At 55.7% G+C, this 20,750-nt stretch overlaps 1 protein-coding gene across 6 annotated transcripts in view; it reads right to left on the bottom strand.

Moving 5' to 3' along the window:
* SHANK2 (SH3 and multiple ankyrin repeat domains 2) overlaps positions 1 to 20,750 on the bottom strand; it is a 497,686-nt gene that overhangs the window by 22,429 nt on the left and 454,507 nt on the right. For all 6 annotated transcript variants that reach the window (XM_074371523.1, XM_074371521.1, XM_074371526.1 and 3 more), the window contains 2 exons: positions 5,824 to 5,959; positions 4,665 to 4,745 (listed from right to left, as the gene is read on the bottom strand). In XM_074371523.1, coding sequence (XP_074227624.1) covers positions 4,665 to 4,745; positions 5,824 to 5,959 — 217 coding nt within the window. The remainder of the gene's footprint in view (positions 1 to 4,664; positions 4,746 to 5,823; positions 5,960 to 20,750) is intronic.

Genomic DNA, 20,750 nt, shown 5'->3' with positions numbered 1-20,750 from the left:
TCGGCCTCCACGCCACCCAAATGTTCTTTGATCCAGAACACAGGAGAGCATCTTGGTTTGGGGGGGTTTTGTCCAGGGCTGTTCTGTTCACAGTGAGAGCTGGTCAGCGTGGTCTGTGTGGTGCAAATGCGGAGGGAAGCCCTGCATCGCTTCCCCATGGGGCCCTGAGTCCCCTCCTGGCCTTTGTCTCGAAGGGAGGCTGGTGGCCTGACTCAAAGACTCTGCTCAGCCCCCGTGTTGAAGGGCTTGTTTACTGGAACGTGAAGGCTTTTAAGGAAAGCTGTGAGACTGTGGGTTCCTGCTTCTCATTCTAAGCTCATAAGGATTATTATGCTTAATTTATAAAAGCCTGGAATTGGGTCTCTATTCAGGGACTCCAGAGGAAGAGGATTAGTGAGTTCAGCCCCTGCAGCCTTAGAATGAAGTGCTCTGTGACTGAAAAGCAGTCCTGCAGACAGATTTGAAAACTGTCAAATCTTAGTAATGAATTGATGAAAATGCTCCGGCAGTGACCTGTATTTTAATTTTCTAAACAGACCTACAGTCTGCTTAGAAGACAGATGTGGTACCCACCGTCCACAGGCTGCACACTTCCTCACGCAGGGAAGAGTGTGTCCTGGGTGGGGAGGGGTGGTAGATGTCAGGGTCGCATGTAGCCACGTGTCTCTGGGAACCAGAGCAGAGCTGGTGTCCTGCCTGTCACCAGAGTCCCCCACCTGTGAGCTCTGCCCCCACCACAGGCAGAGTCACCTGTGGCCCGAGCCCTCCCACTCGTCCAGCAGGTATTGCTGGCTTTGTAGTAGGGAGGCCTCAAATTGTGGAGTGGAATGACCCTCCGAACCGTGGGGAGGCCGAGGCCAGGATGACACGGGCGCATCTGGCCAAGGGGCCCTCTTTCTCCTGGGGGAAGGGGGCGCCATCGCAGGGACTCTGGCTTCCGTGTCCTGTGCCCCCCTTTGCCGTGGCCACATGCCAGGCTGTATCCAGGCCCCCAGCTGCTCCTTGGACCCCTCGGGAGAGCATCCTAGATGCTCCAGGAACGTCCCGCAACGCCGGGACTAAGACTCTCCAGTTCTTCAGCCTGTCAGGCAGTTGGTTTGTGAAGTGCCTCCTGGCTGCGGAGATGCCCAGGCACCCTGTCGCTCCTCGTGACCTCGAACCAGTTGTTCCGCCAACTCTCGGGAGGGGCAGGGCCACCCATGCCCCGTCTCAGGGTGAGAGGCCACAGTGCAGGATTTCCTCCGTAAACCGCTTCCAAGAAGGAAAGCAAGGTGTCGACAGCGCTAGATGTCAAAGACGAGCCATATGCAGTGGAAGCAGCAGCTACTGCCAGCCACCCGTCTCTGGTGGAGGCAGCGAAGGCCAGGGGCCAGCGCTCTGACCCCAGCACACTGTTCCTGGCCTGCAGGCTCTGATGAGTCACACAGCTTCGAAGGGAAGGGGGTGGGGTGCAGCCAGAGGGGCCCGCGGGCTGGGAGGCCATGGTGCAGCTGGCCCCACCACCCCTGCCCAGATTCTGCCTCGGGCCCCCCCCCACCCCACCGCTGCTCACCCTGACACCAGTGAGCTTGGTGTCTGGGGAATAGCGCAGGTCCTCAGGGAACACTCAAGGACTAAATGTGGGCGTGTTAGCTCCAAATCACATCCAGTGTTCGGTGTTCGCTGGCCAAAGGCAGGCAGGGCTGCACTCCCCAGGCTGGCCCCGCGGAACACGACCTCTCTCCTCTCTCCCTCAGTCACAGCCCCGGGTCTCTGGCTGCTGGGCCCTGGGGAGGAGGGTGGAGCCGGTGGGGTGGGGTGGGGTGGGGCGGGCCAGCGGCTGCTCCCTGAGGACAGGCTCTCCCGCTAGCCCTGTTAGGGTCATGGGACTTCTGGAATCTACTGTGTAGTGCCTTTTCTGGAAAGTGTGGTGGACAGAGGGGTTGTTCCTGCCAGCTGGGTTTGGCCTTGGGTTGAAGGGAGTTCAGAGGGTAATGTAATCTCAGGAAACTTCCTGTGCCCCAGGCACGCACCATGTGGTGACACGGTGACTGGTCCTGGAAAGCCCATGGTGGGGGGGGGGGTCTCCCAAGCAGCCCCTGGTTGTTGGGGGAGGCCCAGCATTGCTCCAGAGGAAGGCTGCCAGGGCTGGCCTGCCTCTCGGGGCGGGGGATGGTGGGTGAGAAAGGAGCTCCTGTCCTGGTGCTCCAGGACCCCTGGCCCTGCCCTCAGATACTGCCCAGCGGGATTCCCAGACTCCCCCCACCATCTTGGCTGAGTCACATCTCAGTGGCAGGGCCTGGGCCTGTGGGCAAGTCCCCTCTTGGCCCTAAACTGACAGGCTGCTGCTCACCTCCAGCACCTGGGAGAGGCACCCCAAGTGTGGGAGCTGCTGCGGAGGGGCAAGCTCCATCGGGGCCCGGCTGCTGGGCACCCGTGCGGCTGGTGTCTTAGCTGCTCACAGCGCGGAGGCTGGTCCCCCCCTCACCACTGCCAGCCTAGGGAGGGGCAGGGAGCAGCCTGGCCTCGCAGCCCCCTCTTCCCCAAGTTCAAGGGCAGTCTCCTGGCAGGAGCCGAGCAGGCCTCAAGGGGTTTTTTAGGAGTTGAAGGGAGGCAGCCCCTACTGGGGGCAAAAGGGCCAGCAGTCAGGGCCCCATTTGCCAGGGGCCCTGCTGGCCTGCGCCCCAAGCCATGGCTATGGAGGCTGCCTGCCACCCCTGGGCCCAAGAGGGCCCAGGCGTCAGATATGGCCACGTGGACACAACTCAGGGGCAAATGCAGAACACGCTGGGGACCACAGACGGGAGAAGGCAGACGTGACAGACTGAGACGGGACGCATCCTGGGGCCGATCCCACCCCCCCCCCCCCCCCCGGACCCCGAGCAGGGAGAAGACAGCACAGGGTCACAGCACATTCCAGACGCCACGCCGATGGCCACACAGGGCGTGCGGGTTGGGGGCTGAGACGGACGCTGGGCTCGCCCCTTACCCTTCTTTTTCCGGACGGAGGCTTGCAAACAGAAAGGGGAGTGTGAGTCCTGTGGCAGGTGCGCCGGCAGCGCTCCCCCAGGGCCCGGGCTGGGCTGCTGCCCTGGGCTCCCCCTCGCCCTGCACTGACTGCAGCTTGTGGCGGATGCTGGTGGGCGCGGTAGCTGTGAAGAGCTGGACGCCCTTTCTGATCACATTCTCCAGCAAACCTGCTTCCCTCAGGGACGGGGGCCTTTCCTCTCACTCAGCCCCCGCCCTCCCTGCACCCTGCCAGAGGGGGCCGTGTGAGCCCAGGCATCTCTTAGGGGGACCCTCACAGCGTCCTAGGCTGACACCCCCAGAGCCCTTATTAAAGGTGTCCTGCCCACAGCCCACAGGCCCCTCGGAGGAGCCAGAGCAGCACATGCTGTCTGGGTTTAGAAAAGCATGTGCAGAAACTCACACTGTGGTCCCCGCCGGGGCCAGGCCTAGGGTTCAGAGGGGTTTTCCTGGTGAGTCTTGTTTGGATGGATGCGGCGTGGTTATGGAGGGATGAAAGGAAAGGGGCTTTGCGGAAACTAGTTGTTCTGGGCGGGGGTGGGCAGCACCACAGCAGGGATGCTCTCATCTAGAGAACTTAGGCTTCAGCCTGAAACAAAGATTCCAGCCCTGGGACAGGGTGGCAAGCAAGGGGGTGCTCACTGGGAGGTGGCCTGGGCCCGGCGAGGGTGGACTGCAGGAGGCCCTTGCAGAGGAGCTGTGAGGGGGAAAGGGCCTCTCTGTGCTGTTTTTGGAGGGGAGGCCAGGACCAGAAGGTCTCCTCCTGAAGGCTGGGACCAGATGGGAGTGATGGCAAGTCAGAGACCGGCAAGGACGCTCAGACTACCCGCCCCACCCCAACCAGCTGGGGCTGATGGGGGTGTGGCCGTGGGCGCAGGGTTTGTTTTGTGCCCCCGTAACATACCCTGAGGAGAGCTCAGAGACGCCCACCAGGGCCTCCCAGTGGAGTAGGCCTTCAGCCCACTCGCCATTCATTTGTGATCAGAGCCTCCTTCCTCCAGGAGGTGTCCCTGGCCTCCGTGGTGACTCGCAGTGTGGCACTTAACCAGCACCTGGGAGGCTCACACCACCAGCTCAAGTCATCCCTCTTCAACAGCCACACGGCCGCTAGACCCAGGGCCCACCTTGCTCTGCACATCCTCCCCGGGCCAGGTGGCATCCAGTGGCCACAGCCCTCTGTTCTTGTAGAGCTTTCCAGAAGGCACCAGGAGCTCCTTCGACCTGGCCCGCAGCCCACCAGGTCTGCAGCCCCACTGCTATCTATGCCAGACCCAAGGGCTGGAGCTTCCTGGTCCTAGCTGTGCACGAGAGGACCAGCAGGGCGGGTTTCAGGGGGGGCTCCCTCGACAGCAGAGGGCTGCTTACCTTTATCCACTAGTGAGAGGCCCAAAAATTCAAAACAAAACAATGTTAGACGAACCGAAAGAGTTTAAGACTAGTAACCACCCCTGAAGCCAGCAGGACCCCAGCGGGCCAGCGTGGGAGCCCTGCATCCGGGGGCATCTCCTGACACCGTTCTGGGGCCTGGGGGCCAGGAGAGGGGCAGGCAGGCAAGCAGAGGGCCATGCGCAGGCTGGGGCGTGGCCAAGGCTGGCCCAGCCGGTGTGCTGGGAGCTGGCGGCAGCGCAGGGCTGGGGCGGGCCGGACGCGGCTCTTACCGAGCTCCTCCAGCTCCGAGGTCATGGACTTGGAGCGCAGGGTGAGGGCCGTGGTCGGAGCACGCTTTGGAGGTGGAGGAGCTTGAGGGGCAGGAAGGAGAGACGGAGGTGAGAACCTGGCCACAGTGCCGCCCACCCCACCCCACCTTACAGAGCAGCCGGGAGGAGGGGACCCGGAGCCTGCTGGGAAAACTGAGGCAGTGTCCCCCAGGGTGGGGAAGCCGGCAGTGGTCACCCTGCAGAGTCATGAGCCTGGATGAGTCTGCAGGCTCCATGAGGGACCAGGACAAGCCCTCATCGGGAGGCCTCCCTGCCTCTCTGTACTCAGCCCCCAAGCGCACCTTGCACTTGGGGTCCCTCCCGTCTGTAGGGCCAGGGCCCAGTGTGAGGTGCAGCAGAGGTCTGCAGAAGAGAGTCTGGTCCAGCTCTCTGTAGGCCTGCTGGTGACTAACGGGGACAGGAGATTCCAGCAGCTGCAGCAGGACGGGGTTCTCCCGGCTGCAGTAGCTTTACTTCCCCTTCTCTCCACACCCTCACACTGCAGCCTCCCCTCCCACATCTCTCAGCCCCCTCCTCCAGGTAGTCCTCCCTGGCTGTGCTGACTGCTGTCTCTAGGACTGAAGGCTCCTGGCAGGGTGGGTGGGTGGGAGAGGGGCGTACACTTGTCCTTGAGAAATGCTGGAAGTGCTAACTTGGTACTCCAGCCTTCTTCTAGCCCCAGGTACCTTTGGCCTGCTCCCGGCTCCCTTCTGCAGGCCTCCCTCAGCGCCAGTGTCCCCCAGCTGTGACCTCCCTTGGGAAGGAGGGTAGGCAAGCTGGCCCTCTGTCCACAGTGGGCCCAGGCTACTTGCGGGCAAGACCCATCACCAAATTGCAGTGACTGGGGCAAGTCAGTTTGGAGTGGGAGCCCCCAGGCCCCTGGTCGTCTGAGCACAGCCCTGGCCTGAGGCCGCCACTGCCCTGTGGGTAAGCCTGAATCACCCGTAACATCCCTTTCTGGCTTCTTCCTACTCTTGGTGGAGGGATCAGAACCCACCCCAGTGGAAGGAGATGGGGGACATCCTGGGAAGTGCCCAAGCACCGGAGGCTGGAGAAGGGCCCCTACTCCCCATTGATCCCTCGGGCGGGGCTCATGGCTGGGAGAGCACAGGGTGGGCACCTTTCTTCCTGGCGGTGTCATCCGGGTCGAGATTCCTGGTCACAGTGACCACCTTGAGGACAAGGTGGTTCCCTCCCTGGCGGATCATGTTCACCACCTGCCGGTGGCCGACCTTCACCACGTTCTCGTTGTTAACCTACCGGAAGAGGGAGCAGGGCTGTGAGCGAAAGGAGCCGGCACCCGGCCGTTGGGGGGGCAGGTACGCTCAATCTCTTCTCACACATTTGGGAACACGCGTCACAGGACGCTGCCTGTCTCCCATCTCCCGTCTCCCCGCGCGGCTTCCCTCTTCCTCCTCCCTCGCCCACAGGCCGGAAAAGGCAGGAAGCTTGGCTCATAGGCGCGAACAGCAACGGGTCAGCCCCGCTTATCTCTGGGACGGCAGCTTCAGGGACCCGCTGCCTCCACTGGGGCCTCCACGGTGTGCGCCAAGCTCTTGGCACCCGTCAGCCTCTCACCTCCCCCTTTGCCACCAGGGTGGAAATGCAGACAGGCCCCGAGGTGACATCCCGTGAGCAGTGCGGGGCCCCAGTCCCCGGGCACTGGGCACCTCGTGAAGCTCAGCCGGCTGCTCTGTCCACCGCGCACCATGTCTGCCAAACCAGCCAGACCTGGCTCCATCGTGGGAGGGAACTTCCCTGAGTGACGCCTCCCTCCATCACCTCCGCACCCTCCAGGGCCCCTGCATGGACCCTCTCCGCGTGGGCTCTGGCACCTGCCGTCCCCATAGCTCCCGGTGTGGGCGCCAAGCACAGAGGGCAGCCCTGAGAACAAACGCACAGGAAGGCGAAGCCACGAGCACCTTGAGTACCGTCTCTTGAGGAAAGAGAACCGCCCTGGTTGTCAAGAACTAACGGAAGCACTGAAACCCTGCTCGGCCTGCGACTGCCAGTCCCCGTTTTGCTGTGCTGCTTTCTCTGCTGTGGAGTCCTACAAGCCTTCGGAGCGCGGCGTGGCCGCAGACAGGAGCATCGGCAGGGCTCGATGGCCTCACAGACCCACCACCCGTGCAACCAGGGAGCACGCAGTGCCCGGCCCCTCAGCTGGGACACCAGTGAAGGCTCCGACCATCTCTGAAGGTCTCCTCCAGGCCAGCTCACCCTGCTTTACCCCCAGTTTGCCTGGGGCCCAGGAACCTGGCCGGGCACACTGGCCAGGAGGCACCCTCGGCACCCTCCCCTGTCCTGGGGCTGTGGGCCTTCCCCCAGCCGGGGCAGGATCGTCCAGGAGGGGCCGGTGTAGGGGAGAGTTGCCTGCCTCTGGGCTGCAGCTGTGGTCTTTGCAAAGTGACACCTAGTGGCTCTGCTCTTCACTGGTTTCTCAGAGTGTGGTCAGGAATCCAGGTGAGCTCAGGACAGGGGGAGCTGGGGAGTTGGACCAGGAGGAGAGATGGCTGTCCCTGAGCTTCCTGGGGCAGCAGCACAGGGCCCAGCTTGGCCAGCCTGACACTCAGGGTCCAAGCTCCCCTCCCTCTGTCTCTTCCCCACTAGCACCGGAGCAGCGACTGTGGCTCAGGAGTGAATTCATTCATTTGTTCATTCCACCAACACTCTTGCTCTGAGAGCCCACTCAGTCCCGGAGGTGCGCGGGATCCTGGTGGATGGTCCACTCTTGCCCCCTGGGGCTTACGCTCTCATGGGGGAGTTGGATGGCACACAAATCAGTGGACAGATATCATTTCAGGTGTGCCGAGTGCCACTAAAGAGAGCCAAGCCAGTGAGAGGAGAGGGGGGCAGATGCGGGGACCAGGAGCAAGGGCTGAATGCGCTGGGGGGAGGGGCACAGCCAGGGCTGAGGCCGGAGGCGGGGACGAGCCTGGAGTGTTTGTGGGACAGCAAGATGGTGGGGGTGGGGGGCCTGAACAGTGTGAGCAGACAGAGTAGAAGAAAAGCCCAGGTTCTGGGTGGCCCAAGGCCCGATCAGTGGGCCTCGAATGCTAGGTGAGAAGTTCATTTTGGGGCCCGAGAGTGATGTGGCTAATGCACATTTTAGGCGGATCAGTTGCTCCGGATGGCGGGTGGGGATGGGGACAAGGGCAGAAACGGCAGAATCCGTGCTGGCGAACATGGGCACCAGGGCCCCGACGGAGGCAGAGAGGTGGGGAGACCCAGACCAGGTCTGGAGCCACCAGGCTGAGGCACCATGAGGATGTGGGGAGCTCCCCAAGGGGACTGCAGTGCGGCCAGCCTCCCGTCCAGTGGCTGGGGGTGGAGGCAAGGACCAGGCTCTGCTGTGTCCGTGGGTCAGTGCAGGCAGCTGGCAGGGCTCAAGCGGCTGTTGGAGAGCTGGGCTCCAGCCCAGGGGCTGGGGTGCTCGGCACCCAAGGCTGCTTGTCAGGGAGCTGGGGCTGGGGACTTGGCCCCTGGCCACAATCCAGGCGTCCAGCGGTCCCACTGCTGCCTGATGACGCCCGTGGCTTTGGGTCCAACTCTCTAGAACCCTGTACCTCCAGAAGTGTGAAGTTAGCCCAGCTTGCGTCCTGACACCACCTACTAGCTGGGAGCCCCAGGGCGGCCCACCGGCTCTCGATGCACCAGCTGCCTGATGAGTGAAACGTGGTGATGTGGGCCCACCTCCCACTCTCTGAGTTGCCAAGAGGGTGGGAAGAATCAGGTGCCCCCAGGGCCTGGCGGCCTTGAGGCTCACCCTCACCCAAGACTGAGTGCCCGGCGGTGGGAGCAGCACCCCCAGCTGCACCCCCCCTGCTTCTCAAGCCTGCGCTGCGCTGGGGGAGCTGGGAGCCCAGCTGCCTTAGCCCCTCATGTGTGTCCATCCACCCCCCCCCCCAAGCCACACCCAACTTACATCCTCCCCCTGCTCTGCCAGGGAATAAGCTGTGGACGGAGTCTTGCCCCCAAAGCAAGAGACATGCCAAGGTCAGAGCAGGGGACAGTGTGGGCTTTTGTGGGTCAGCCAGTGTGCAGGACGGCACAGAGGTGCCAGCGAGAAGCCCCAGAAACACCACAGCACAGTTCAGCCTGGAATCCACAAGCCCATGACCCACCAGGCAGGATGAGGACATGCAGCTCCATCCTCTGACCAGGGCGGAGGAACAGAGTCGCAGAGAGCCGTGCTTTAGTTTCCCAGCCCTTAAACAGGCCAAACCTTCAGTTTAACCTGAAACAAGACTTCGGAACCAGATACTGTCCTTAAAGCAAATGTTGCAAATTACTCGGGTGGTGACTGAAATCTCAGAGACCGAGCAGGTGAAATGCCTGTCCTTCCTCAGATGCCCAGACTGGCATCTTAACTTTCATGGGATTCTGGTGTCTCTCAGAGCAAAACAAAACCCACTGGGCCTGCAATTCTGACATGCTGCCGCCAGGGGGAGGTATGTACCTTGATCATCCAGCACATTTACAGAGAATTAAGCCACGGCGAAGATGATAGCTTTGGAGCAGAGAGAAGCTGCCAACAAATCAGGGAGTTAGTTTGTTAGGAAGAGTGCCACGCTCTCTGCGTCATCCTTCCATACAGACATGGTGCGAGTTACGGAGGGAGGAAACCGCGTCCTGGCAGCGAGGGACACGAGCCTGGCCAGCACCACGCTTCAGGAACCTGTCCTCCATTACACTTTTATATGTCTCTAAATGTTTCTCCTCTTCCACTTCAATTGTTTTTTAAAATACCAAACTTGTATGTGTACACAGTTTAAAGAAGCAGAGTTCTACAAGGCTTGTTACAAAGCCAACAGGACCCAGCCATCTGGCCCCACTTCCCACTCCCGCAGCCTTCAGCCAGCTCTTCTGTACCCATCACTGCATCTCTAGACGCACTTATATGGTTGCTGTCTTATGTTTAAATTGCAGGTACCATGTACTGACGTATCTCTACAGAAGATGACGATTTAGCTCAGTGTTCTCAGCTGTGGCACCATTGTGGTTTTGGACCAGTTCTCTGTTCGGGTGTGCACTGGAGGGTTTCTAGCAGCATCACTGCAGTCTGCCCGCCAGATCCAGCAACATCCCTCCCCAAAACGTGACAACCAAGATGTCCAGACATTGCCATGCGTCTCCTGGGAGGTCAGAGTCACCCTCAGCTGAGAAGCACTGACCTAACTCTTTTCCTTCACCTCCTGTCCCACCACTTTTCCAGAACTTCTTCCTCCAGCAGTAGACAGTTACCCAGCTCCACACTCAGGATTTACATCATGACTGTAACATCAGTTCGTGGCCAGACCATGCAGTATGCTCTGAGTACTTTGTCTGTCTTTCCCAGTGCATTTTATTTTCCCTAGCATGAAGTCATTTTCTGGCGTATTTATATTGGTTTAAATTTCTATGTACTTAACAGTAATTCAAATCCAAACACTGCCTTATATATGTACATCTTTTCAAAATCTTCAGCTCCATTGGGTGTTAAGTTTGTTGTCTTGAAGAAATGGCTCCTAAAGTCTTCTCTCTAACAATGTGGGTTTGGTGTTCTCTTGGCCTCTGTCCCCATTACTGTCACCCTCAGGACTCCTTTTGATTCACTCTTGTGTTGGTTTTTCTGAATCCTAGAACCCATGTATGTATGTATTTGATTCAGAACCTCATTTTTGGTAGACTTCCAGTAGTTTCCCAAGAAAAGGAGTTTGGGAGATGACTTTTTTTAAGACATTGTCTATTTAAAAATGGCTTTACACACTGAAACAGTAGTTTGCCTGGGTGTAAAATTTGAGGCTGGAGGATAAGGTAAAGTAAGCACCTAAGACTAGCTCGTCTGCAGGTGACACTGCAGGCTGGACAGAATATACCTCCACCCCCAAACCCAAACCAATAGAAACAGTTCCCTGGAAGCTCCAGGGCAAGAATAAAGGCAGACTTGGGATGGGAGTAGAAAATGGGACGCTTTGGGCCATGGACACGGTGTGGTGTGAATTACCGGACGCCCTGATGAGAAACTGCAGCCTTTCTGATTTGAGAAGTCAGAGGACAGAGCCCATGGTGGCCACGGCTGCTGAAGTGAGGGGAGAACCCCTGCGAGGAATCACTCCATGTTCTATGTGTAAACACTTCCCAAACCTCCGGTTGATGTCTGAACTATGTATGCACAGGGCCAACTCAGAATAGCTTGCAGGTAAGGCTAAAACACCGAGCTAAAATTTGATCTGCTGCCATTATGGGCCAGGCAGTTTGCAGTTTGAGTCTAACCAAGGTTATCAACTAACTAAGACAAAAACATCAACACTCACGCAAGAAATGTAACAGAAGCCAAAGTTGCCACAGCACAACAGCCACAATGTTCAGGATGCAGCGCAAACTGACTCGATGAGCCTACAGACGACCGGGGTGTCGGAACTACCAGACGAAGGCTTTAAAGCGGCTGTTGCAACAACGCTCAGTAAAGGGAAGTGCGCTCCTAATGCACGGAGTGTAAGAAGCCTTAGCAAAGATGTCAGTGGAACTGTTAGAGCAAAACAAACAAACAAAAACAAAAAACAGTATTTGAAATTTAAAAGTGCCCTGGATGGGTTTAACAGCAGAATGGATACGAAAGAGCAAAGAGTGAACTTCAGTACAGAAGTAGAACTTATCCAATATGAAGAGGGAAGGTTTTCAGAAGTGGACGAAGTGTTAAGGACTGTGGGACAATGTCAGAGGGTCTAACATAAGGATAATTAGAAGCTCTGAACGGGAGAAAATTAGAATCCTAGAAAAGAGAGAGAAAATGGGTCAGAAAAAATGGTGCCTGAGAACTTCCCCAATTAGGTTAAGGACAAATATCCAGATTCAAGAGACGCAGTGAACCCCAGGTAGGTAAACACAGAGAGAATCACGCCTGGGCACAGCACAGACGGCCTGAGCGCCGAGGAGGAACGAGGACCTCTTCCAGCAGCCGGAGCGGCGCACACCTCGCGCAGAGGAGCAGCGACAGGAACGCCTGTGGCCTCACCCCAGAGACTCTGGAGAGCAGGAAGAGCCTGAGCAGTGTTTTTAAATGTGAAAGTAAAGCAACTGTCAAGCTAGAGTTCTGTAACCACTGAAAGTATCTGCAAAGAATGAAGGCGGAAAGAAAGACCTTTGTAGATAAATGAAAACCAAGAGGATGTGTGGCCAGCAGACCTATACTACAAATAATGCCAAAGGAAGCTCTTCAAGCTGGAGGGAAATGACAGTAATCTTCAGAAGGCATGAAAGATATCAGAAATGATAAATAACTGGGTAAAAGATAAAAGATTATTTGAATTCATATTAAAAATAGGTGTGACCATTTTAGGCAAAAACAATGTTGTGTTGTGGGCTTTAGAATGTGAGTAGACGTTACACTGGAGACAGCTGTGTCCTGAAGGAAGGCCGGAGTGCGGCAGATACACCTGTGTGGTTGCCAGGTTTTTCTTTTGTGTGTGAAGTGTGCAGTGTGAACTCTAAGTCAACTGGAAAGGATGTATACTATGATCCTGGAGCCACCACTGGAGAGAACAGAAAGCAGTCCAGCCACAAGGTGATAAGGTGGAGTTCTAAAAACAGCCAAATTACCCAAAGTAAAGCAGAGAAGGGAGAACAGAGGAAAACAAGAGATTAACAGAAGACAAACAGACTGGTGCACCTACGCTGGAGAGCATCAATAATTATGTTAAACGTTAATGAGATAAATCTCCAGTTAAAAAGCAAATATTATAAAAGTAGATTTAAAAGACCTAAGTATGCTGTCTGCACATTTTAAAAACAAAGGCACTGAGAGGTTGAAAGTAAATACGTGGAAAAAAGATCTCCCATAGTTGGAGCAGCTATATTAATATCTGGCAAAATGTTATCCACTTGAGGTTGGCAGTTCCTCAAAAAGTTAAACACGGAGTTATCACATGATCCAGAAATTCTACTTCTACTATATTCCCAAGAGAACTGAAAAACATACGTTCACACAAATAACCGTACACAGAAGTCCGTAACGGCATTATCCGTAGTCGCCAATAAGTGGGCTTGGAGGAGTGGGAAGCGACTGTTGATGGACGTGAGATTTCTTTTTGGAGTGACAAGGTGTTCCAAAATTAGACTGTGGCCAACATACTAAAATCCACTGGACTGTGTAATTCAAAAGATTGAATTTTACAGTATGTAAACTATATCCCAACAAAACAGGAAAAAACAGATTTAAGGAAAAGAGTATTACCAGAAATAAAGAGGGCTACTTCATAATGATATAAGAGGTCGTTCGTAAGGAGGAAAGAACAGCCACAAACATCAATGCACCCAACAACAGGGCCTCAGGACGATGACGCGGAACTGGGCAAGTTAGCAGCAGGTGGGTAACTCCTCACACACAGCAGGCAACCTTTGCTCAAACTGGCAGAACAGCCCCCCGAAACGGGCGGCCCTGTGAGGCACTCTGCTTGCCCCACGGTTTCCGAGCCGCGCTGAGCCTGAACCGCGGCGTGACTGTGTTCTCACCTCTTAGGCTGGGCGCCCGTGAGCCCTTTCCACCCAGAAACTCACGGTCCTCGGTTCTAGGAGGTCTCCTTCAGTTACTTCGTGAACATTTTGTTTCTTTTTTCTCTTAGAGTTTCCCTTATTTGGCATATGGTGGGCCTTCTGGACCGGCCCTCTAATTTATCTTTCCTCTTCAACTTTCCTCTCCTTCTCTTTCTGGTCAATTCTTTTCAATTTACCTTTCAATCTGTATATCAGAATTTTCATTCCTGCTCTAATAGTTTTAATTTTCAAGAGCTCTTATTTTGTTCTCTGAATGTTACTTTTAAAAAGTGCATTTTGTTCTTCAAGGATGCAGTATCTCATCTCTCTGGTTGTATTAGTAGTAGTTTTTTCATGTTATTCTCCCTGCATAATCTGTTTCCTCTTTTTACCCCACAGTTTGTCTGTCTTGGGCTCTGTCTTTCATATTAATTCTTTCATCACTGTCTGGCGCTCCTCGGTGGGAAGCTCATATTTAAGAGAGACCCCTAAAAAGCTGATTTCTGTCCCAGCCAGTTATTTTGTGAATACCAACAAACTGGTCCTGGACTTCGCACGCAAAGCCAGGAGACCTGAAATAGCTAATGCAGTAATGAAGCACAAGCGCAGACGACTGACACGGCCTGACTGCAAGACTCACTGTGAAACTTCCTAATCAAGTGCTGGCCAAAGGCTAGGCAAACAGAGAGCAGAACAGAAGCGCAAGCCCAGAAACAGGCCCGCGCAAACACAGCGCGCTGACCTTGGACAAGGGGGCAAAGGCAACTCAGTGGACAAAAGACGTTTCAACAATGGTGCCGGGGCAGTGGGACACCCACGTATCGGAGAAAAAAAACAAACAAACAGAATCCGGACCCGGCCTTTTTACCTTTCACAGAAATTAACCCAAAATGAGTCACAGACCTACATGTGAAACACTAACTGTAGAATTCCTGGAAGATAATGTAGAAGAAAACCTAGACGACCTTGAGTTTAGCGCCAACTCCTCGGCCAAAATGCCAGAAGCGCTCTCCATCAAGGAGAGAGCTGACAGGCCAGGCTTCGCTAAAGTGAAACCTTCTCTGCAAAATAACACCGTCAAGAGAATGTAAAGGCAAACCACAGGTGGGGAAGAATTCTTGCAAAAAACACACCAGATAAAGGACGGGTGTCCAGAATACACACAGAACTCTTAAACAGCACCAGTAGGAGAACATAGCACCCAAACAAAAATGGGACAGAAGATCTGGACACCTCACCAAAGCAGAGAGACAGATGCCAAATTTCAAATGTCATTGTGGAAATACAAATTAAAACCACAATGCGATACCGCTGAACACCTGGTAGAATGGCCAGAGTCCAGAACACTGACGACAAACGCTGGGACGTGGGGCAACAGGAACTCCTGTCCACTGCTGCTGGGGATGCAGGACGGCGCGGCCACTTGGCAGACAGTGGGCAGTTTCTTAGAAAACTGAACATACTGTTACCATGTGATCCAGCAGTCACACTCCCCGGGGGTCGTTTCCCCAGGTAAGCGGAAAACCTGGGTCTACACAAAACCCCGTGGATGTTTACAGAAGCTTTATTCAGAATCACCAAAACTTGGACACAACCAAAATGTCTTTCAGTAGGGGAGTGGATAAATTGTGGTCCATCCAGACAGTGGAATATTATTCAGTGATAAAAAGAAAGGGGCTCTCAAGCCACTAAAAGACATGGACAAACCTTAAATGCACCTTGCTCAGGGAAAGAAGCCGATCTGAAGAGGCCACATACTGTATGATGCCAAGTACAGGACGTTGTGGAAGAAGCAAAACCATGGAGACCATAAAAAGGTCAGTGGTTGCCAGGGGCTGGGGGGAGGGCGGCGTGAACAGGTGGAGCGCAGGGGACTTTCAGGCAGATAGTATTCTGTACGATGCTGTAATGGTGGACATGTGATGCTACACGTTTGCCCAAATCCACAGAATACAATGCAGAGGGAGCCCTGATGTAAACTGTGGCCTTGAGTTAACAGTAACGTAGCAATTATTGGTTCATCAGTTGGTTTGGCAATTGTGACAAATGGACCACACTAGAGCAAGGTGCTAAAAATACAGAAATGAGTGGGGGCATGGATATAGCTCAGTGGTAGAGCGCGTGCTTAGCACACACAAGGTCCTGTGTTCAATCCCCAGTGCCTCCGGTTAAAATAAAAAGGAAATGGGTAGGTAGGGAGTATGTGGGGGCTCTCTGTACTTTTTGCTCTACTTTTTTTTCCTGTAAATTAAAACTGCTCAAAAAATAAAGCCTGTTAATTAAAAAGGAAGCTCCTTTCTGCATTTTTGTTATTATGGAAAACTGGCCCCTGGAGTAAACAAGAGCAGAGGGACTGCTAAACAGACCACTGCAGCCACAGGACCAGCTGAAGCAGCCTCTGGGAGAACCCCCACCCCGCCCCTGCCCGGCATGGATTCTCCTGGACCGACAACCAGCTTCCTCCTCCCCTGCCTGAAAGCATCCAGCCTGCTGCTTGTGAAAAGTCAAAGCTTCCTATTAACAACAGCCTCAGTACAAGGACCGCCCCTGAGAGGTAGCTCGAATTCCTTTTATCACCAAATTCTCCATCACGGCCAAGATTTTCTTGACCATCTCAGAACTGTCCTGAGGGTACCAGTTGGCTGGAATCAGGAGGTGAATGGGAGCCACATGACGTGTCTGCTGGCACGACTCTGAAGTCTTCACAAGTTCCCCCGTTCCTCCTTATCTCCGTGCAGCCCATCTGCTGGAGAAACGCAGCTGCCGCCTGTGCCCCTCAGTTTTGCTGACCACGTTCTGTCCTCTGTCCTGCCACCCGCTGCTGGCTGGAGGCCGGCCCCTGGCTCTGGTTTGATTCATGGCGAGCACCCCTCCCCCCGGAGCCCCTGAACCCCTGCTCCTGCCTTTCTGTGGCGTCAGGATTCACTGGTGGGTTTCTGGCACTGTTGGCCTGGTTCGTCCCCCGCTGGACGGTCCCTAAGGTTTTTAGCAGCTACTGACGGCCACGGCCTGGAGGTCATTTGCTTCTGCTGTTCCTTCTCCGTTTATTATTTGGAATAATTTTAAGAGAGAAACTTCCCTTTCTCAACTGTTTGACTGCCCCGAGGTCCAGTCTTATAAGAAGGGCAGGATACATGCTCCATTCTTTCTTCTTCTTCACCAGTTTTCAGAGGAATGAACCGGTTCCCTTACAAGCGACCTGTTCTTTAAAAAGCATCATTATGGATTCAGGGGTGTTCAATAAGCCTGAATCTACTCCCATTACTATAACAAGTTCTTAGAGTTGTTATGGATTTGTCTTGTTTTGTTTTTAGTTTTTCTGAAGTGCAGTTGACTTACAATGTCAGTTTCAGGTGTACGCAAAGTGAGTCACTTACGCACGTACATGTTTTTTCTTCTCAGAATAGGTTTAGATTTACAGAAAAATTATGACGACTGCGCAGGGAATTCCCACATGCCCCACCCCCAGGCCCCCAGTCATCACGAAAATATTACACTAAGACCATACGTTTGTCACCAGTGAGCCAATATTGATACACTGTTATTAACTAAAGTCCACATTTTATTCAGATTTCCTTAATTGTTACCCAGTGTCCCTTTTCTGCCTGCAGGCTCCCACCCGGATGCCACAGGACGTTTGGATCCCTCTGGCTGCGACAGCTCAGACTTCCCCTGTTTATGGTCGCCTTGACAGTTCTGAGTACCAGTCCGGTGTTTCGTGGACTCTCCATCCACTGGGGTTTTGGTCTCTCATGATGAGACTGGGGTCGTGGGTCTGGGGAGGAAGACCACAGAGGTGGGGTGCTTCTCAGCCCCCCACACCAGGACCCACAGTCTCGACACGGCTGGCCCCTGGGGTGCTGCCTGTGCTCCCCGGCTGAGGCGCGCGCTGCAGGTGGCTCCTGGGAGGCTGCCCTCTCTCCTTTCCATGCGGCCCCCTTTGGAAGGAAGTCACCGAGCGCAGCCGCAGCCAAGGGGTGGGCACTCACAGTCCGTCCTTTGAGGGTGGGCGCTCTTACATAAATTTCAGGGCTTCTGCAGGGAGAGTGGTTTCTTCTCCCTTTTCACTGGTTTCCTCAGTTGTGTATTTTTGTCAGCCGGACCTGTGGATGCTTACTCTGTGGTTTGGAGGCGCACCAGTGCTCCCAGATTGGTCACTCGGATGGCTCCAGCTCTGGCCGTCAGAGCTGCCCTGTCCCTCAGCTTTCCCACCACTTCTTTCCTTTCTGGCTCCGCGAGATGCCCTGAGCGACTACCCCTCTTATGCCCCAGTTGTCCCACATGTGCTTAGCGGGGCCCCTTCGCGTGCCCCCCTGAGCCCTTTCCATGGGACTTTGAACATGAAACACCTTCAAGACCATCCCTGCCTGCCGGTGAGGCCACATGGTCTAGGCTACTTGTCAGTTCACACTGATGATTTCAGCTGAAATTCAGAGTAGCAGGGGCTTTCCTGCTTTGATTTTATATTTGTATTTCTATCTTTGCTAAAAATCTGGGTTCCTAATGAACGACATTAACCAGTCTGTCGGTCGGTCTGTCTATCCATCAATCATCCATCTACACATCTGTCACCTTTCTACCATCCATTACTCAGTCATCTGTCACATCTATCCTTACACTCGTTAGGTAGTTTCAGGCTGACGACATCAGTGTCATTACTCACAATATAATTACTGAAAAGAGCTTAAGACTTCTTTTCGGTCTGCAGCCTTCAACCATCCCTTGAAATCATTTCTCTGCTAAAGCCATTAGTTTCATTTGTGCTTACGTTCACTTATATTATTTTGTTTTTGAATTCTGAAATGTCGATTTAATTGCTTTATCCTTACGTGAAACATTTACCCAATTTCAGGATCCCATCTACAACAGTTTGCATTCAGAGAAGTCTTTTTCTCCCTGTACGCTGCCCCCGAGGCAACATTCAATTAAACAAAAATTCCGTGTGTGGATTATCCTTCCGTTAAAAAGAAGAAATACGCAAATACCCGTGTGTGTGTGTGTGTGTGTGTGTGTGTGTGTGTGTGTCTATGAGCACGTGTGTGTTCACGCCCACCTTTTGATCACACCTCTCTGGCCTCTTCCACACACAGCGCCCCTGGAGGCCGCGCGGTGGCCGAGCACAGCGGCGCCCTCTCCCTGCTAGCGCCCCCGCGCCGCCAGGCCGCTGACGCGTGCCCAGGCTCACGTGGGGGATGTGGAGTTGTTCCCAGGCCTGCGCTGACCCAGAGCTGCAGGCGACAGCCGCATGTGCGCCCCTGTCCTCAATTCCTCAGTGCACCTTCGGGACACCCACCTGTGACTGGGCCTGGAGTCCCTCTGTCTCCAGAAAAGCCGGTGCTTAGGCCTTGGCCTGCGGGGGTCCTGCCAGGCCGTCTGCCTCATCTTGCTCCCCCACCGCAGCCCAGGCTCCCACATCCTGGGGCCCCTCAGTCCCTGTGCCATCAGGCTTCCAGAATTCTGCTGCGGCCACCTTCCGTCTTCCCTTCACCTCCCTGCCCTGGCCGTCGCCGCATCCCGCCCCCAGCCAGTCTTACTGCACATCTCCTGTCAGGTCTCAGAACTCTGTGCCCATGGGACATGATGCACAAGGCACTAGGGGGCAGATTCCCCCATTGCGAGCTGTTTCCTGTGTGTCCTTAGGGGATGCACATGTGCAGGAATGCAGGCATAATGAATTCCTAGCTTGTCCCCAACCACGTCTTGTTCAAGCCCCAACCTTGTCCCCTCCTGATTAGGAAGCCTGTGCCATCCCACATCCTTCCTGGGAATGTGATCCCTCAAGACCAGAGGCTCTGGCAGCCCGGGCCCCTCCCCCAGCTCCGGGCTGGTCGGGCACCTGCTACGTTCTTTCAAGGATGTCCTGAGCTTGCCGTGGTCACCTTGTGCCTGTGCTGTTCTCTCGGCTACTACCGCTGTCGGCCGGCGGGGAGGGGAGGAGAAAGGCGCCATCGCCTCCTCCAGGGTAGCCCTCAGCTTTACCTGACCAGGCGGGTCACTCCTAGGACCACTGTGGGAGAAGAGAAGGTGCCCCCAGGCTGGTCAGGTGCCATGGGCCCTCCCCTCAGCATCCACGGTTGCTCCTGGCAACATGCGGCAGTGGGCAGGCTGCTTCCGCTCGGGGCTCCCTCCAGCCCTCCAGCCCCACCCACACCCCCTTTAGAGATGCCGCCTGCAGTGCCGCAGGTGGGGAGCGCAGGGCTGCTTGCACCCGCACCCCTACTTGGGCTCAGAGCTGGCTGCTTCCCACTGTCCCTGAGCAGCGAGGTGTGCGGTGTTGCGGTGGCTGAGTTGGTGTCTCCCGGGGCTGGCTGTGTGTACGCCTGGAGGGCGTCCCTGACTGGGCTTCGCCCGTCAGTGTGCGTCGTGGTGGCAGAACCTGTTACAGGTAGATTCCCGGCCCTGCCGCACAGCAGGTGAGAGAACTGGCCTGTGCCCCCCGAGACCCCCAGGACCAGCTCTCAGAATGCCAGCCCCACCCCTCCATGGGCCAGGCTGAGTCCCACGGCTGAAGCCCTTGGCGTGGGTGTCGGCAGAGCAGCCCCTGGGCCCCAGACCTGGCATCTTGGAGTCAAGAACTCCAGGCCCCAAGGCAGCCCCCCAACGGCGCAGGTCACCCTGGAACATGGTAACAGCACCTGCTGTGTGCCGGCACCAGGCAAGCATGTCGTATGCGGACTGGCACTGACTGCTCCTGACAACTTGGCTGGCAGATGCTGTCACCATCCCCACCTTATGGATGGGAGCCCAGGGCCCAGAGAAGGCGAGCAGGTTGCCCAGGGCCACACAGCCTGCAGCGGCGGCCGTGAGCGCGTGGCGGAGTGCGGTGCTCAGGAACTGCCGGGTCCTATGGCAACTCTGACATGAACTTTTGAGGACCTTCCCAGCTGTCCCCTACAGCAGCTGCACCAGTTTTCATCCCACCAGCTCAGCATGAGGGTCCCGATGTCTCTGCATCTGCATCAGCACCTGGACGTCTCTGGGGTTAGAGCCGTCGGTGAGGGGCCCTCCTTGTGGGCTGGGCTCGCCTTTCCCTAACGACTAAGGGTGCCAAGCATATATAAGCCTTTTATCTAAAATATCGGTGTCAGCCACACTGGCACAGGGTGAGAGCACAAGAGAGGCCGGGCCCTCGGAAGCTATGCCACGTGGGCGCCGGCAGTAGGTCGTCCACACTCAGTCACTTGCTGGCACCACGCTGACTAGAGAAGCTCCTCGCAGCCCTGCCACCCACCTGTGCATCTCTTCCCCACCTCGCAGCCCTGGAAGCCAGCCGCCCTGCCCTGGGCTGCTTGCTCCCTGCTCCAGGACAGAGGCCGGGTGTGGGGCTCCAAGCGCTCCCCTCCCCCAGCTCCTCTCTCCAGCTCACAGCACTTGGACAGAAAGGCCGAGAGCACTGCTCACTCCTAGATTCTTTTGCCCACTTGTGGGAGACTGAGTCTGCTGAACACATGTCTGCTCTCGAGAACACCTGCGCGCCGTAAGGTGACGAAAGTGCTGCTGGGTGCGGCAGGCAGGGCCGTCCTGGACAGCTGT

The sequence above is a fragment of the Camelus bactrianus genome, chromosome 10 (genome assembly GCF_048773025.1).
Source record: "Camelus bactrianus isolate YW-2024 breed Bactrian camel chromosome 10, ASM4877302v1, whole genome shotgun sequence".
In the NCBI taxonomy this organism is placed as follows: Eukaryota; Metazoa; Chordata; class Mammalia; order Artiodactyla; family Camelidae; genus Camelus; species Camelus bactrianus.
This window is presented reverse-complemented; position numbering and strand designations above follow the sequence as displayed.